The sequence below is a fragment of the Nyctereutes procyonoides genome, unplaced genomic scaffold (assembly GCF_905146905.1).
Source record: "Nyctereutes procyonoides isolate TBG_1078 unplaced genomic scaffold, NYPRO_anot_genome, whole genome shotgun sequence".
NCBI classification, from domain to species: Eukaryota; Metazoa; Chordata; class Mammalia; order Carnivora; family Canidae; genus Nyctereutes; species Nyctereutes procyonoides.
Window position 1 is genome coordinate 617,105 of NW_026575130.1, and position 19,259 is coordinate 636,363.

General features: G+C 39.6%; 1 protein-coding gene and 1 pseudogene across 2 annotated transcripts in view; one reads left to right on the plus strand and one right to left on the minus strand.

Annotated features, from left to right (window-relative positions):
• Positions 1-5,947, minus strand: part of SYNPO2 (synaptopodin 2) — a 180,638-nt gene extending 174,691 nt beyond the window's left edge. For both annotated transcript variants that reach the window (XM_055342449.1, XM_055342450.1), the window contains exon 1: positions 5,681-5,947. In XM_055342449.1, the coding sequence (XP_055198424.1) occupies positions 5,681-5,785 (105 nt within the window). In that variant the 5' untranslated portion in view covers positions 5,786-5,947. The remainder of the gene's footprint in view (positions 1-5,680) is intronic.
• Positions 5,948-16,875: 10,928 nt separating this feature from the next.
• On the plus strand, positions 16,876-17,727 carry LOC129521221 (voltage-dependent anion-selective channel protein 3-like; annotated as a pseudogene).
• The last annotated feature ends 1,532 nt before the right edge of the window (positions 17,728-19,259 follow it).

Genomic DNA, 19,259 nt, shown 5'->3' on the forward strand with positions numbered 1-19,259 from the left:
GGGACTCAATCCCAAGTCTCCAGGATCACGCCCTGGGCTGAAGGCGGTGCTAAACCACTGAGCCAGCCAGGCTGCCTGGTAGGCCAGAATTCTACTAACAAAGAAGACATCCTGCTAGGGACTATATTGCCAGATGCCCCTCTTTCAGGCACCTTCAATCTTTACAATGATCATTTTTAAGCTTCCCAGCACCTCTTTGCCTCCTGGCATTCCATAGACCACGGCTTTAGAAAGGGAAAACTCTCCCATTACTAATGATGACTTTATCACAATGCTAAAGACTCAGACAGTTTATGCGTCTCTCTGGTCCTCCTCTTATATCAGCTGGGAAAAGGACAGTGAGGAAGTGTTAGACCATATCATGTCACCCTTTAGGAATCCCTGTGGTGACATATCTGGCCTCAACTTTCTATAGCACTGGTTCTGAATCTTAACCACACATTAAAATTGCCTTCAGAGTGTTTATAAATCTTGATACCGGGGGGATGCCTTGGCTAAATAAATCACATTTGGATGAAGAGCACACTATTTTTTTATAAGGTTTGTTTTTTATAAGCCTACCTTTATTCTCTCAGGCACCTGTTTCTACCAATTCAGAAGTAGAAGTCAAATTTGCAATCAAATCCCACCATTTCTTACAGGGTTAACATTTGGCAAGTAACTCAGCCTTTCTGGGCCTGAATTTCTTCATCTCTAAAATGAAGATATTTTTCAAACTACTTCTTAAGTTTTGGGGGTCATTTGGAAAGAAAAATACCTGCAAAGAAAATACTGCAAAAAAAATTTTTTCCTGAAAAGAGCTTGATAAATACCCACTACATACATGTCATGTTCCAATAATGGTAAAGTTTATGGCATAGTCATTATCTCAGCTGATTGTCTTTCAACAAACAGTGATCTGTCTTAAAACACACAATTTCAAAACAAAGATTTTAAACAACATATGCTTAATAGATTTACACAGTGTGCACTGGACTTGTATAAGCATATTTGTTTTTAGAATTTCTAGAAAGCACTCAAAAACTCAATAAAAAATGATCAGTCATGTTGTCTAACAAAGATGTTACTAACTTTCCATATGTAGTAAGGAGCACTTATCCTCAAATACACATATCCAAATGCATTAAAGTATTTATTTTCTTTTTAGAAATAGCTATGTTTCCAGAATTATTTTATTTGAAACATTTCAGAGACCTCACTGATGGCACTAATGGATAAGATTATGTTATTTGATTGTACTTTACCTAAATAACATACCTTTATTTAAAGTTTTAAACAAAGGGCATAAAGAATCATTAAATCCTCTTCTGCCTCATAAAATAGATGATTACAATTTGTTACCTCAATTTTAATAAAAGTTCATTGAAACCTTGAATTGAAATCAGGGGCACCTGGGTAGCTCAATAGGTTAAATGACCAACTCTTGATTTAGGCTCAGGTTATGATCTCAGGGTAGTGAGATCGAGCCCTGCATCAGGTTCCACACTGGGCATGGAGCCTGCTTGAGATTCTCTCTCCCTCTGCCCCTTCTCCACCCTACCTCTTCCTCTTTCCCTCTCTAAAAAAGAAAAAAGAAGAGAAGTTTAATAAGAGAATAATAAATACCATAGTGATCTATATGTTTTGAAGAAAGCTTAAAGTTCTAAACATTCAAACATATAAAGGATACAATGGAAATATTTCTTTATTCATTATTTTCAAAATGTGAGTTATTTCTGAATTGTTCATAGTATTTGTAAAACAAAAATTTCTCCTCACTTCTTTATAGGAAGATTTTCCAAAGTGATCTGTCAAAAGCATGTCCAGAGACATGGCCATGTAAGTGTATGTTCCAAAAAAGAGTTTTGTTGGAAATCCCTGGGTGGCTCAGCAGTTTAGCGCCTGCCTTTTGCCCAGGGCATGATCCTAGAGTCCTGGGATCGAGTCCCACATCGGGCTCCCTGCGTGGAGTCTGCTTCTCCCTCTGCCTATGTCTCTGCCTCTCTGTATCTCTCATGAATTAAAAAAAAAAAAAAATCTTTTTTTTTTTTTTAAAAAAAAGAGTTTTGTAAAGTAAAATGCTAATAGTTTTTCTAAGAATATCTGTATACATACAATGAAGTTTCATGTTGAAAATGTGTCTCAGGGGATCCCTGGGTGGCACAGCGGTTTGGCGCCTGCCTTTGGCTCAGGGCGCGATCCTGGAGACCCGGGATCGAATCCCACGTCGGGCTCCCGGTGCATGGAGCCTGCTTCTCCCTCTGCCTGTGTCTCTGCCTCTCTCTCTCTCTCTCTGTGACTATCATAAATAAATAATAATAATAATAATAATAATAATAAAAGAAAATGTGTCTCAGTAAATGTTTCTATGAATGATCTCCTGAAAATATACTTTACAGAATGTTGTCCTATAACTGTATTAGAATGCTTGCTTTCTATCACATGTATTTAGAGCATAAATTAAAAGATATATAAACACTTAAAAACCAGGCAACTGTTATTATTTGAGCCTCTTAAAAATTCAATTTAATCTTGAAAACAAAGCTGAATTTTATGTCCTTGAGCTTCAATGTCAATGAAAAGCTTGATTATTAATGCTTCTATTAGTGATCCTTAAAAGTTTGAGTTTGCCTACAGTTCAATCAGCCAGCCAAATACTAAAAATGTGTGAACATCTCTCAAAATTGATGAATGTGTCACTAGAAGGCTATTTACTGGGAATTATAAAGCTACTCAACTTCTAATCATTGTTTATAACATTAGACTAGGGTTTGTTTTTTTTTTTCACTAATTCAGCTTGATCAATTTTCATTCGATACAGAACCATGAAAAATCTGAACATCAAAAAAAAATCTGAACATCAGATACTTTATAACAAGTCAAACTGTTGTTATCTATAGAACTGCTTTGTACCCTTCCCATTTTAAGAGGCCTGTCAAGCACTGTCTGATATTTCCTTTTCTTTGCTAATATATTTTTTCTTTAATTCCCAAATTTATCGTCTGCATGTTCTTCAAAACTGCGAGCACTGTGTGCTAGCAACCATCTTTGCCCAGCCTTCCTGCCCTGTTCCTCTCCCATCCTGCTTCTTGGAGGCAACTTAGCCCTCATAAGTATCACCATGGAAAAGGAGGAAATCTATGCCATGCAACGTTCACTTCATTGAGCTGAGCGACCATTACTGGAATCGAGTTGACTTGAAGGTTTAAATGAAAAACAGTGATCCCACTGAGGACATGGCCTTGATAACATAGAAAGTGACAAGCACTTTGTTCCAAGGGTTTTCTAGAACAAATAATGCTAGTCTAAGAAATTAAGTGTAAGTTTGAATTAAGGAGAAAAAATAGACCAGCAAAAGTAGGCATAGCCATGCTAACTCAGAAATTTTATCTTCTTTAGAAGGCTCTCTAGTCACCTTTAACACAAAGGAAAAAACTAGACTGCACACTGCAGTCTCTCTCTCTCTCTCTCTCTCTCTCTCTCTCACACACACACACACACACACACACACACGGATTAAGGCAAACATCCAGATGCTTTCATAATGATATTTTAGAATAAACAATTACTCATACTATCACAAACTAGAAAATTAAAACAAACATCCAAATACTTTAATAATTTTTTTAAAAAATCACAAATATGTTTCCAGGGCATTTTAGGAAAGTTGACTTGGTGGAAGAGCAAGATTGAATTTTTGACACACACACATCATAAGCCTCTCTGAATCCTGTTGATAGAGATGTCATCAGCAGAGAAATGGTCCCAAGCACCCTTCACTAGCAATTTGCCTTAGTTCTTCAAAAAGAATCACCGTATAATAGTTCTGCTTTGCAATAAACACATTGAGGACGTTGGAGAAACCCAATACCCACCCTACTCTTAAGATCTGGCCACAGAAGAACTAATAGGAAAAAACAGCACCCAGCCACCTTTGTCTCTACAATTTAACTGGTAGGCAAGAGATTCTAAGTTGTACTATTAGAACAGTAAAATACTAGAGCAATAGAGAATCTCACTGAGGGAAGAGTACAACTTCCTCTTTACTTCCTCTTTTCCTACCTCACTCAAAAATTTTTCCTTTCTCCCTCTACACACACACACACACACACACACACACACACACCACCTCACAACAGATGACTCAGGAAGGGTGAGAGATTTGTCTCCCGCCCGGCTACAAGTTAGATCAGAGCTGGAATTAGAACCCAAATCTCAGTAACTGTAGCCAGCCAACTGCTATTCCAGACCCAGAACAAATCCAGTTCAGTCTCATGAATTCTGCACACTCCAAATTAGGTATCCCTGTTTCATCTGATGTTTCCTGCCATCGACTCCCACAGCAACACAATGAAACCATCTTTCCAGATTCTTCAATTAATGCTAGTTGGAAGCAGAGGAAAGTTACTTAAACTCTCTGGGCTCTTTCCTTATCTAAAATCCGCAAGTTGAACTGGAGGTCTCTGAGAAACTTTCCAGTTCTAAAAATTCTGCTTTTCACCTTGTGTTTTATGCTTCATTCTTGATGTTTGAAGTTTTCACTAGGTGGCAGGATTCCACCATTGCATTGTGAAAGGATTTTGCGATGGAAGCCCAGGAGCAGAAAATTTCATAGAAATTCCTTTCCTCACAGTGAACATTAAAAAAAAAAAAAAAAAAAAAAAAAAAGGCCAAGAGAAAGAATAACTACAAAGGCCAGTAGTCCACATATTTCCTAAGAATCTATATATATAGTTGAAATTAATCAAACATGTTCTTTTCTACAATACTACAATTTAGTACTCAAATTAGGTAAAATGCTACTTAAATTTCATGCATTTTAACATTTATTTTAGCTGACTTCCAATTTAGACAATATCATATCCCCTCCAGAAAACTGGTAGCAAGAAACAAGCAATAGGATGGGAACATCTAAAACATTTAAAATTGTTATTAGATGCCCCTCCAGAAAACTGGTAGCAAGAAACAAGCAATAGGATGGGAACATCTAAAACATTTAAAATTGTTATTAGATGCATTTCAAAGTTTCCTATAAGTTACTTACATTATATTTCTAGTGTCTTTGAATTTTATTTTGAGCACTTAGCTAGATGAGTACGCATGATGGAATGGAATAGATTTTTGCAATTATTTGTCAAATCCTTGAAAGAATATTCTTTCAAATAGATTTTCTGACATCTTCATAGAGTATTTAAAAGTATCGTCCAAAACTGGCCTTTCAATAAATGTTGCACTGTAAATATCACTACCAACGCTTTCTACAAGTCCCCAAAAGCCAAGTCAATAGGTTAGGCTGTGAGCATTTTTCTCCCAGAACCAAGTAAAGTAACACGAAACAATAACTCAACTGCAAATCCTAAAACTGCCTAGAAGAAACTTCCCAAGTGTCTTGCTGGGTGTCAGAGGAGCTGAATTAACTAGGCTTTTTTTTTTTTTTCTTCAGCTGATAAATACTGCACTCTTCCCCCTCCCCCCCCCCCCACTTTCAATTACTGGTTAATTACACAGATGCTATATGCTACTCCAAAGTTTTTTCGAAACACGAACAAACCCGCATCCTAGGAAAATTTAACATCAGCGCCAAACTCAAACTAATATTTAAACTCCTGAATCAGAACTTGAAAAAAACCATCAACAGGTTGCTCTCACTCCTTCGCAGCACGGAGCGGCGACAGCACCTCTTGGGTGGTGGTGGTCCTACCTTAGCCACTTGTAAGGGCTGCTGCTGCTCCTTGCCACCTTGCAATCTGAACCCCCAGGGCGCCCCTCCGGTCATGGAAATGCAGATAAAATCCCCCGTGCCCATTTTCTCTCTTAGTTGGGTGGCATGAAGAGCTTGAAAAGACAGACGAGGCTTGGCTTGGGGCGCAGTTGAGATGTGTCCTGAGCTGCAGGCGCCTGGCCAGGAGCAGCACCGCGGCGCAGGGAGCCCGAGCCGCCGCTGCGGCCGCCGCTGGCCGGGCCCGGGGAGGCAGGGGCGCTGCGAGCACCGCGGGCACAGCCCACTGGCGCGTCACGCGCCTTCGCTCGGCCCACTGCAGGCGAGGGAGGGAGCCTCGCTGCGGGAAGGTCCTCTTTGGGGGCGAGATGGGGGCGGGGAAATCAGAGTTCTCCAGCGCTCACTGATTTCCTGCCCGCTCTTAAGGGAAAGAACGATTGCAAAACTTCCGTTTAATAATCCTATGAATAGGGGATCCCTGGGTAGCTCAGCGGTTTAGCGCCTGCCTTTGGCCCGGGGTGTGATCCTGGAGTCCTGGGATCCCGGAGATCCGGGATCCTGGAGACCCGGGATCGAGACCCGGGACAGAGCTCCAGGATAGAGACCAGGGATGGAGACCCGCATCGGGCTCCCTGCATGGAGCCTGCTTCTCCCTCTGCCTGTGTCTCTGTCTCTCTGTCTCTGTCTCTGTCTCTCTCTCTCTCTCTCTCTCCCTCTCTCTTTCGTGTCTCTCATGAATAAATAAATAAAATCATTTTAAAAATCCTATGAATAGGGCAGCCCTGGTGGCTCAGCGGTTTAGCGCCGCCTTCAGCCCAGGGCGTGATCCTGGAGACCGGGGATCGAGTCCCACGTCAGGCTCCCTGCATGGGGCCTGCTTCTCCCTCTGCTTGTGTCTCTGCCTCTATCTCTCTCTGTGTGTCTCTCGTGAATAAATAAATAAAATCTTTTAAAAAAAATCCTATGAATAGTAGAGACCACAAGAAGGTTTTAATCTCTAGGCTGCCAGAGTGAGTGACATCCTAGAATATGAGCTCTGACAACTCCACTACCGGACAATTTGATTTTCTCAAATAAATATTTTGAGAGTGACCCCATTGGTGATTGAAACAGACAAAAGTCCAAGAGGGCGAAATTATTTTTCTCCGCCTTTACTGTCTAATCCCATAAGAAGAGGAAATAAAAGAAAGCAAAACGTTTGTTTTTGTTTTTAAAAAATCTCCTACTCTAAAAAGTACTTTTTTGAACTATGAGATACGTCTATATATTTTAGAGTTGGAGGGAGGGAGGAGGAAATGGAGAAGAAAAGAATTTCCACCTGGAAATTCTTTTAACTATGTCTCTTGCATGGTTTGGAGTATTTATTTTATTTTCTTTAAAGATTTTATTTATTTATGAGAGAGAGAGAGAGAGAGAGAGAGAGAGAGAGAGAGAGAAGCAGGCTCCATGCAGGGAACCTGATGTGAGACTCAATCCTGGAACTCCAAGATCACACCCTGGGCAAAAGGCAGGTGCTAAACCGCTGAGCCACCCAGAGATCCTGATTTGGAGTATTTTAAATTTAAACAAATGTTTCATTTTCTTCCTCCCTCAGCAGGAAAAAAACTTCTTAAACCAAAATAGCCAACTACATACAATATCACCTACACGTTTCTTATTTTTGTAGTCCTTCATCACAGTGTTCCAAGTCTGGGTGGTCCAAAATACAAGTTGATTTTACATGTGGTCCAAAGCATTTTAATGTTTTAAATCTGAATACGATCTACCAAAAATTGTACAAATGGAACATTTGTATTTTCCCATATTTTTATTTTCCAAGACATTCATCCACATTAAAACATACTAAATAAAGAAAAGCTTGGGAAAGTTAGCTTGTGTTACATGTGGTACCAGACAAAACTGTCTTCCAGACAGTTTCAGTACTAGGACGTGCTCTGCAGCAAACCTTCCTTTATACAATCTTGCTCCCCAGAAGTCAAATGTGTCGAGTGGTTTTGTTTGTGCCTTCTCCCTGGAGTAAGGAAGACGACATAATGAGAGTAGTCGGTGCTCAAAGGGACTCTTTGAAAGGCATGAGACAAGACACACATCTCTAGCTTAATTCTCTCCAAAAAGGTGAATTGACAATACCCAAATCTTTTTTTGAAAAACAAAAAAATTTTATAAGTAACATCCTAAAATATGAACTCTGAGAATAGAAGAAAAAGAACTATTGACATGTGTTCTTTCTCCTTCCACTTGTCTTTGTATTTCTCAACCCAGTCCAGGCTAGCTTTTATCCTCACAATAGGAAAAGCTCTAAGCAAGGTCACTTACTACCTCCTTGCCTTTATGAGCACTTGAGATTATTGACCGTGTCCTCCTTAGATTGTCTGCTGTCTTAGGCTTCTATTCTAGGATACCAAACATGACATCTCTTGCCTCTCTAGCCACTCTTTGGTCACCTTTGGCAGCCCTCAGCTTCTACACATTCATTAAATGTGTGTGTTCTCTTCCAGGGGTATGCCCTGGTCTACTTTTCTCACCTTACATCCTTTAAATGGGTTCTCATATTCACCCCACAGAATTTAACCTGCCCCCTCAAGCTCAGATGTCACTCTAGGCCAATATATTCAACTGCCCATTATACCTGTTTTTAGGTAGCTATATTACAGAAACCTAACACTCTGTATATTCAAAATCAAGTTCATTATTTTTCCTCCAAATTCTGCTTCTTTTCCTGTGTTTCCCATCTCAGGATAATTGACAAACTTATCCCCCCTTTATTTTATGCCTGGTTCCCCTCAATCCTGACTTAAATGTGAATATAATGCTGGAGGCTAGAACTGGGCAAGGCAGCCATATTGTGACCATGAGATAAAGCTGAAGATAGCTACAAAGACTCCAGTTCTGGTTGAATTAATGCAATAGCTCCATCTCCAGTCTCCATATTGTGAAAAAAAAAAAACATATTGATTAAACTATTGTAGGTCCAGTTTATTGTTTCTTGCAGCAGCACACTCCCATCTGCTGTACTTCAGGAACAGCTGCTCCATCCAACCAGTTCCTCCAGAGAACCAAGGACTCAAATATTGCTCAATTTACTGAAGATTTACTCTGTGTCAGGAACTTGACATATAGTATTTTATTCATCCACAAGTAACCATGCTATGTACTTAGTCATAGTGTCTCCCTTTTACTGGTAATTAATTCAGCCTTAGATTCTAAGCTGTAGAGATCTGAACTTTTGCCTGCCTGAATTCAATATGCTGGTTCTTATCATTGCTATCCTGTTTCCAAGACTGATGGACTTCCTAATGCACATCTCCTGTGTCCAGTTACTCATTAAGAAGTATGGATCCAACTTTTAAATAGACTGTAGATCTGCCCCTTTCACTCCATTCCCACTAGTATAATTCCTTCTATCTCTGGCCTTGATTTCAACGGTTTTCTAATTCGTCTGTCTCAGCTTTGTTTCCACCCTCAATTCATTTTTGACTTCACAGCCAAGGTGAAATTTCTAAAATGAAATATTTATTTCTCCCCTTTGTTTAAAGTCTTCAAGGGCTTTCAGGATAGTCAAAACTCTTTAATATAGAGAATATGTTCTGCCCCTACTCCTCACTTCTTCTCTGACCTCATCTCTCACCTTGAATTTTATGATTCAGACACATGGAACTACTTTTAGTTTCTTTAACCTGCTTTGCTGTTCCATCGCCTAGGTCATGCTTCTGACCAATCCCGTCCTTTCCACACACAGATCACCTGATAATTCCTACCATCCTTCTGGCCTCAGATTACATATCACATTCTCCAGAAAGCTTTTCCTAACCATCCTCCTCTGCCCCCATGTCCAGGTCAGGTGTTCCTTCCATGTGCTGCCATCACCCTGCACTTTCTCTCATTTGAATGGTCTCTTAAATTGTCTGAATCCACACCAGATGATTAACCCTGTGAGGTTAGCTGATGTTTCCAATTTATTCAAAACTGTACCCCCAGGTCTAATACAATTCTTGACTGCTAATTGGTGCTCAATTAATATGAGTAGAATAAAAAACTAGATAAAGTTTCTCAGAGTAAAGGTATAAAAAAGAGAGCCAAAGAATTCTCATTTATTTTCTTTTTCTCACCTCATTTGACTTGGAAAAATCTGAAATACAGCAAGATTCTTGAATCATACCACTTAAGGTCTATGTAGACTATTTAGTGACTGCCTCCCTAACATTTTCCCCCTCCCCCCCATTGGGCAGTAACTACTGGGTTAAGTAAAATTGATGTTCCCACCCCAGCAACATGGTTACCTTGATCTAAGGCAATCAGAGTAATCTTTCCCCCTTAACACAGAGATTTGTTCAGGAATGGATACAAAAGCTAGGCCTAAATCAAGAACATTACCCCAGCCCCAGTGATTAAGTCATATATGGTCCAACCACAGGGAAGCTTAAGGCTCTTCCAGGTAGCTGTCAGGGACAATACTGTTCCCCTCCGTGTATAATGATAACGGCCAATGGGGAAAGCCAATGTGAAGGTGAAACCACCACAAGGTATATTGGGAGAGTCTTCCATGGGGCTTTAGTGCTCCTAGATGTCTTTCCGAATGTGTCAGAATTCAAGGTCCTAATGCTTCTTTTCCTGAGCTATTTTCTCAGTGTTGTGTTTGTAGCAAGAAACCTTGATGGATATGGTAATATCTCCATGTGAGACAAAAAGCAAGTTTGCTAGCTGATTGCAAAAAAAATAAACTAAAATAAAAACAATGGTTCACTAGGCTTAGTGTACCTTAGCTGTTATGGAAATCCACTATGTAAGTAGCATCCATCTGGGTAATATTTTGTAAACCCTATGGAGTTTGAGGCAAGATAAACTTGTAAATATGCTGATATTCATGCTGCTTACCGTACCTTGTGTAAGAAAGTTCTTTGTCATTGACCAAAGAATCTCATACCTTCTTCCAGCATCCATGAAACTTAGTAGCTTGCAAGGAAGGTGAATTCAAGTCCCAGACCCAACAAAGTGTAACTGAGACACAAGTGGAGAAACGAAGCAGAGCTCTGGTCAAATAGCACACAGCCTGCTCTTTATTTTATTAGGGATTTAAGAATTAAGGAAAGAGTAAAAATTCACTTTCTTAAGGGAAAAAAAGTAACTATAGTGGTTTTGAAATTGACTTTCTTTAGGGGTGCCTGGGTGGCTTAGTTGGTTTAATGTCTGCCTTCAGCTCAGGTCATGATCCTGGGGTCCTGGATGGAGCCCCACGTCCACGCCGCTGCCTAACTGGAAGTCTGCTTCTCTCTCTGCCCCTCCCAAGCTCCTGCTCACTATTTCTCTCTCTGTCTCTCAGATGAATAAATAAAGATATTTTTATAAAATTTTTTTTAAAAAAGAGAAGAACTTTGATGGTGGTACATTTGTGGTGAGCATAGCATAACATACATACTTTCAAATCATTATGGGGATCCCTGGGTGGCGCAGCGGTTTAGCGCCTGCCTTTGGCCCAGGGCGCGATCCTGGAGACCCGGGATCGAATCCCACGTCGGGCTCCTGGTGCATGGAGCCTGCTTCTCCCTCTACCTGTGTCTCTGCCTCTCTCTCTCATTCTGTGTGACTATCATAAATAAATAAAAAAAAATTTTCAAATCATTATGTTGTACACCTGCAACTAATGTAATATTGTGTGCCAACTATACTTCAATAAAAAATTATCTTCTTAGACTAACTCTACTTCTATGCCATTTAAAGGATTTAGCAATGTATTAGACGTTCTGTTTTATACTACCATCCATTCATTCCCTTGATTATTCATTGCACAAATAATATCCATACTATCCTTCCCAATTCTGACAGCACAGTAAGATTTCTGAGCCTAACATGAATTGAGAAACCACATTATAAAACAAAAATATTCCTGTAGGAATGACTTATTTTGTAATAATTTCACATTGGCCACCTATGCTGGCTCATGTCCCTTTATTATTTTTCTAACTCAATCTTTTACTAAAAAATATGTGGAGGTGGGAGTGAGAGTGGAGAGTGAACCTCACACCACCAACAGGAATTCTCAGAACACTGGCAGGATATCCAAGAATTCAACGCAATTTTGATACTATCTACCTGGAGATAGTATCAGATCCTATAGGTAAGGGCTTAGTCCCATAAGACTTGTCTCCCTCCCCACCCCCCAACAACACACACAATACATTTCAGAAACCAGTGGCAAGTCCAGGTTATCACCTATGCTTCTGATCAAACGGCTATAGATCAGAGGTTCCCAAAGATCCCCTTCTTAAATTTGATTAATATGCTAGAGTGTCTCACAGAACTTAAGGAAATACTTACATTTAACTGTAATTTTAATGTTCATTAAAAGATATAGATGAACAACCAGATGGAAGGTAAGGCAAGGTATACGGGAAAGAATGAAGAATTTCCATGCCCTCTCCAGACATACCACTTTCCCAGCACCTCCAAGTGTTCACCAATACAGAAGCTCTCCAAGCCCTGTACTTGGAAGTTTTATAGAGGCTTCATCATGTAAGTATGATGGCTCATTAGCTCTTCTCAAGAAAATGGATGACTGAGCTAAAAATTCCTAGCTTCTAATCATGGCTTGGTCTTTCCAATGGGCAGCCCTCATCCAGAAGCCCACCCAGAATCACCTCATAAGAGCAAAAGACAATCCCACCACCCAGGAAATTACAAGGACTTCAGGAGTTATATATCAGGAACAAAGGTCAAAGACAAACATTACAAGAGATGCTCCTAATATGCCAGGAACTAGGGGCAGAGACTAATATATACTTTCTATTATCTCACAACATTATTGTAAAGTTATCTGAAATTTAGAAAAACCAAAACTGTAATAATATACCATGATTTGGAGGCACCTGGGTAACTCAGTGGGTTAAGCATCTGCCTTCAGCTCAGATCATGATCTCAGGGTCCTAGGATCAAACCCAGCATTAGGCTTCCTGTTCAGCAAGGACACTGCTTCTCCCTCTCCCTAACCCCTGCTCATCCTCTCTCTTGCTCTCTCTCTTTTAAATAAATAAATGAAATCTTAAAAAAATACCTTATGATTTCAATATCTATACGAGACCTAACTCTTCCTTCCTTTTGGGTCACCAAAACTTAGTGCTTATCAAAGACCTTTAAAAACAACAACAACAACAACAACAAACCCAGAAACCTAGCAGGCATCTTAAATGTTAGCTAATATATTTATGAGAGTTAAATTTAAATGAATCACCAGATGAAACCACATTGATTAAGTCCCCATAAGATTCATACACATTAAAAGTTTCAGTTTCAAAAATGTATTTTATAAAAGTGCAATGTGTGTGTGTGTGTGTGTGTGTGTGTGTGTGTGTGTGTGTGTGCATACATTTTAGGACAATCAAGATGGAGTAAAATAAACATATTAGAAAAAAACAGGCTTAAACATCTGTTTTCTTAAAAAAAGAAAACAAACCTGGAGGGCATTTGTCTGCAATGTCAAAAAATGAACTGAGAAAAAAAAATGAACTGAAAATATGAATTATGATATCTACTGACAATATCATTATGCTACTTTGTTTTTGCTAGTAAAATTGCAGGTTTTATATTTCAAGTACTATTGTTTGAAACATCAGAAAGAGTAAAGATGATTTTAAGGAAAAATGTAAGGTAATGTCAATGAATTATTGAAGATAAGATTTAAATGATAGCATGTATATTTTTAAACAAACAAAACCATTTTTTTCCCCGTGGATTACAATCATTATTTGGTACCATCACTAAATTGTACCTTCCAAAATCAGGGTAAAAATTTAGAGCTTTGAGACAATATATTTCATTATTGTTTTGTTTTAGTTTTTCCTTCTGCAGAAAGGGACTGACAACAATTAGACAAAAAATTGTGCATGTGGAAAGAAATTAATATCCCAGACAAAGGCAACAAGATATTTTCAAATGTTCACTTAACATTTGGAGCAAACATGCTGGTTGGAATCAATTACAGATAACAGAACTTTATCCTAAGTGGTAAAAAATACATATACAGATAATCAACATGATGGATAAAATCTGTGAAGTCTTATTAACCAGTTATACAACTCTCTGACTATTGGAGAATCACTAATTCATTGTCAGCTGACCCCACCTAGGCCTGTCATGACTCGAGTATTTGTGCTGTTTCCTGGAATGCACGTGCATGAAATGCCATCTGAGCAGGTGGTGATGGTGCACTGCAGCATTCCAGGGCAAGAAAGAAGGGGCAGTGTGAAAGAAGACACTCTCAAAGCGTCCTAACAGGATTTTCCCTGCTCATCAACGTGCTCTCTCTTGCTCTAAGGCTGAATGTGGTTTGGTGAGAAACTATCACTGCTGCTGCTGGCTTTAAGTCCCATCATCCAGGCTTGCAGAGCTAAGGAGACCCACACCAGCAATGCTTACTTCTACTCAAAGCCCAGGGGCCCTGCCTTGCCCAACCTCAGGGCCTCACCGCATGAGGGAGTATATTAGTTTGCTAGGTGTCTGTTACAAAGTATCACAGACAGGGCATCCTTAAAAAGAGAAATTTAGGGCAGTCCAGGTTGCTCAGTGGTTTAGCACCGCCTTGAGCCCAGGGCCTGATCCTGGAGACCTGGGAACGAGTCCGTGTGGGGCTCCCTGCATGGAGCCTGCTTCTCCCTCTGCCTGTGTCTCTGCCTCTGTCTGTGTGTCTGTCATGCATAAATAAATAAAATCTTTAAAAAAGAGAGAAATTTATTGTCTCACAATTCTGAAGGCTACAGGTCTGAGGTCAAAGGGTCAGCAGAATTTTTTGAGGCCTATTTTTTTGGCCTGTCTTCTCCGAGTGCCTTCACACCATCTTTTCTCTATCCTGTCTTTCCTAACCTCCTTTTTAGAAGGACACCAGTGATAATGGATTAAGGCCCACTCTAATGACCTCACTCTCACTTAACTGCCTTTAAAGACCTTATCTCCAGAAACCATCACATTCCGAGATATTGCAGAGTAGGACGTCAACATATAAATTTGGAGGGTAAATTTCAATCCATAACAGGGAGGCAAAGCATACAGACAGCCAGAGTACCAGTTGGTTTCCTTCTCAATACGCAAAAATATTTATTTATTTATTTATTTATTTATTTATTTATTTATTTATTTTTCACAAAAATATTTAAAAGGTATGTGACAGGATAATTTTTGAGACTTTGATAATTTTGTTCATTCTTCAATTTTTTTTAAATTTTTTATTTATTTATGATAGTCACAGAGAGAGAGAGGCAGAGGGAGAAGCAGGCTCCATGCACCGGGAGCCTGATGTGGGATTCAATCCCGGGTCTCCAGGATCGTGCCCTGGGCCAAAGGCAGGCGCCAAACCACTGCGCCACCCAGGAATTCCCTGTTCATTCTTCAAATTTCCCCCTTCTTCTTCTTCCAAGGAAGTAGTCAGATCTTTACAACTTCCTGAACTCGGGTTTTTGCTGCGCAGGAACAGAAGATAGTACCAGCAATTCCCAGTTTTATAAGGCCTAAACTCCGTGAAATGATTTTGCAAGGTGCCGCCAGGGGAGAGAAAAGCAAGCAAAGTCCCCTTGAGAAAAGCAAGGGAGGGATTTAGTCCAAACTAGGAGTGTCTGGCAGTCTGGGGGTCTCTCAAGTAATGCTGACCACCATGATGCTGCCAGAGAAATAAGGGCAAGTTGGAAACAGACAGCTACAGGGTCATGGCTCTCAACCTTTGCCAACACTCTCCAGCCACATGCATATCACAGAAGCTGCAGTTAGGTACCTGACTTCTGGCCAAGACTGTGGCAGCTCAGTGACCAGTGAAGGCAAATGAGTGATGACCTACTGCTCTGCTGAATCCCAACAACTTTGCAAGCCCTGGGGAGGAAGTGGCTTTAACAATACTTGAGATTGGTTTTTCTGTCAATCCAGGGAGATGGGGGATTAGAGTTGGGATAAATTTATTAAAACTGTAAAATAATACTCTTGAGCTAATTAAAAAGATACATTTAAGCTTATAGTTCATTGATTAATTGATTAGTTGATTCATTCATTCAAATGATTTTTTGTGAGCATCTAAGCAATATTCTTGCTCTCATAGAGCCCACATTTTACCAGAAAAGGCAGACAATAATATGCACATAAAATAGAGAGAGAGAGATGGGGGCTAAAAAGAGAGAGGAACAGGGGTGTATGGCAAAGAGTAATGGGAGCGATACACACAGGAGATCAGAAAAAACCCTCTGAACTGCAACACAAATTATAAGGATTTGATTTGAAAGGCAAGAAGAACAGCAAAAATATGCTTTGTCAATATGAACAAGAGATGAAAGTTAGCGGAGCTGAAGTGTGGGAGATGTGTACCCATCACTGGAGAATCTAATATGAAGTTAGTGAAACTAAGGTTCAGGACCCTCCCTTCTGGGATCCCTTCCAAGGCTCTGGAAGGAACACCAACAATGTGTTTACACGTTCATACGCCATTGTAAAATTTGCCAAAGTAAAATACCTCAACCGAATTTGGTTAAGATTATTGTCTTTTTCACTCCAACTTCCCCTGCAAGTGATGGTGGAGTACCAATGAGCCTTTTTGGAATCCAGCGAAGGGGAAGATGAGGTGAGGATTTGTTCAGCTTGGGTTTCATGAAATCTGTTTACGTGGTTCACAATCACATTCACGAAAAGTTATTGCCAGCTGCCCAGCATAGGAATGAAGAGCTTCCAGGCATACTCTTACCATGTGTTGTATCCATTTGCCTGGTGTGAGAACATTAAAGGGCAGGCCAGAGGTCCTTTCATAGTATCATCCCATTCTAAGATGCTGACACAGTGCATATTTGTGTAGTAGGGGAAAACATAGGCTGAAATGTACAGTATCACAAACTAGTCTGTGGAATACTATTCTAAAAGCTAAATATAAAAATTGCTGGTGAAGAATTAGTTTTCTTATTGGTGTCTAGTCAAATGCAAAGGTGCCTCCTTTTGGAAATATGCCAGATAATGCAGTACATACAATTACAAATGCACTGTACATTCTTTATGGTTATTATAAAAATAAAATTTATTAGAATTAGTATGTTTATGGGCACATACCTGTAGCCACATGACACTGAAATCTCATGTTGTATGTAATACTATTATAACTTATAAAAACTACTATTGAGTGTTGCCCTGGCGGAGTGGAGATAGGCCCTCTGGTTGGAGAGATGTGTAACACACTGACTTACTGAGACCTAGGAAAGGCCGCCAAGGATTTCTTCAATAAAGGACATGGATTCGGCATGGTCAAAATAGATCTGAGAACCAAGTCTTGTAGTAGGAGTGGAATTTTCTACTTCTGGTCATGCTTACACTGATACAGGGAAAGCATCAGGCAACCTAGAGACCAAATATAAGGTCTGTAACTATGGACTTACTTTCACCCAGAAATGGAACACAGACAATACTCTTGGAACAGAAATCTCTTTGGAGAATAAGGTAGCTGAAGGGTTGAAACTGACTCTTGATACCATATTTGTACCAAACACAGGAAAGAAGAGTGGAAAATTGAAGGCCTCCTATAAACGAGGTTGTTTCGTATTGGCAGTAATGTTGATATAGATTTTTTTGGACCAATCATCTATGGCTGGGCTGTGTTATCCTTTGAAGGTTGGCTTGTTGGCTATCAGATGAATTTTGACACAACCAAATCCAAACTGTCACAGGATAATTTTGCCCTGGGTTACAAGGTTGCAGACTTCCAGCTGCACACTCATGTGAATGATGGCGCTGAATTTGGAGGGTCTATCTACCAGAAGGTTAATGAGAAGATTGAAACATCAATAAACCTTGCTTGGACAGCCAGCAGTAACAATACCCGTTTTGGCATGGCTGCTAAATACAAGCTGGATTGTAGAACTTCTCTAACTGCTAAAGTCAATAATGCCAGCCTAATTGGACTGGGTTATACTCAGACCCTTCAACCAGGAATCAAACTGACCCTATCAGCTTTAATTGACAGAAAGAACTTCAATGCAGGAGGTCACAAAGTTGGGTTGGGATTTGAACTAGAAGCTTAATGTGGTTTTGAGAAAAGCATCCGATTTGTCCCTGGAGGTGAAGAGAAGCCACTATGTTTTGGCTTTAAAATTCTTCTGTGAAATTTCAAAAGTGTGAACTTTTTACTCTTCCAAAGAATTGTAATCCTCCCCACACTGAAGTCTAGAGATCGCAAGTCCATCCTGCGGGAGGTACTTGAAGGCATGCCTGGAAGTTGTCATGTTTGTGCCACATTTCAGTTGAGTTCCGCAGTGTTATTTTAAACGTGTTCCTCTGCGACAATGTAGTGTCACATTACAAAGGAAATGACCCAACCCTCCAGTTTGTACATCACGTCCTGCATGTCCCACACCACTTTTCCATGACCTTTTAATAATATATTCGTCTCTGTGCTGTAGTGGAAATCTTTGGTTTTGCATCAGAGTAAAATAAAATAAACCCATCACATTTGGAACATAAAAAAAAAAAACAACTATTGATTAACTATGATAGATGTTAATGGAAAAAATGAGATCATGAAATTTCTGTCATGTAAAGAAGAAATGAAAGAGCATTCAAGCAGGAAATGTAGGGGAAAAAAGAAGGGTGTCAGTTAATTAATAAAAATATTGCTACTTATCTGAATTTTGAAATATTTGTGGGAGTTGACTACTCTATCTGGGGCTTTTTTAATCAATAAAACTAACACTTTCTAGATTTTCATAACTTAGTTGTCCCTCTTTTGATCTTTTCATTTTTCATTGGTCTTTCCACCTCTTTTACTTCAAAGCTTTGTAAAGTGAATTAAAATGTCTGTGCCCTCAGGCTTCTGGAAGTTAATAATATTAAAAATAGATACATATATACCTAGAATGTCAGAATGCCTAAAAGTTGCAATGGTAGTGTTAAAAATGCCTAATAAATAAAATAAATAATGCTCATGGGGTCCCTGAGTGAAACTTTATATCAGAGCCAAATTCTAGATACGGGTAGTGCATTTAAGTTAGGAATCACTTTTAACCTATTAAGCAAAAATATGATTCAAATTGCTGCATTTTCTTGTATCAAAGTAATGTTTTCCAGACTAAAACATACTCTGTTATCAACTTGCCATGTGCTTGCTGTCCACCCTGGCTTTAAAAACATGCATGAATCTATTCATTCATGTAACAAATGTTTATTATTTATTTCAGTCACTGTTTTAGGCATGAGGGACATGGAAATTAACAAGACAAGGCCTATGCCTTCTAGAAGCTCATATTCCAGTAGGCAGGGCAGATAATGAAGACAAATAACCCTATGTTTTGTCAGATGGTGGCAAGTGCTATGATGAGCAATGAAGTGCGGGAGTGGATAGAGGTAGGCTGACTACTTCAGAGGAAAGCTTCTCCTCAGGAGGAGGTGATATTTGAACAGAGCCCTTTTCCATGTAGTTGCAGTGCTGGTAGTTGCCACTGTAGTTTTACATCATAAAATCATAAAAATATTTTAACCAAACAAGATACACTGCAAGCGTATCCTTTTCAGAGGCAGCACAGGTTGCGGGAAGAAGCAGGGGCTTGATGTGAATTCA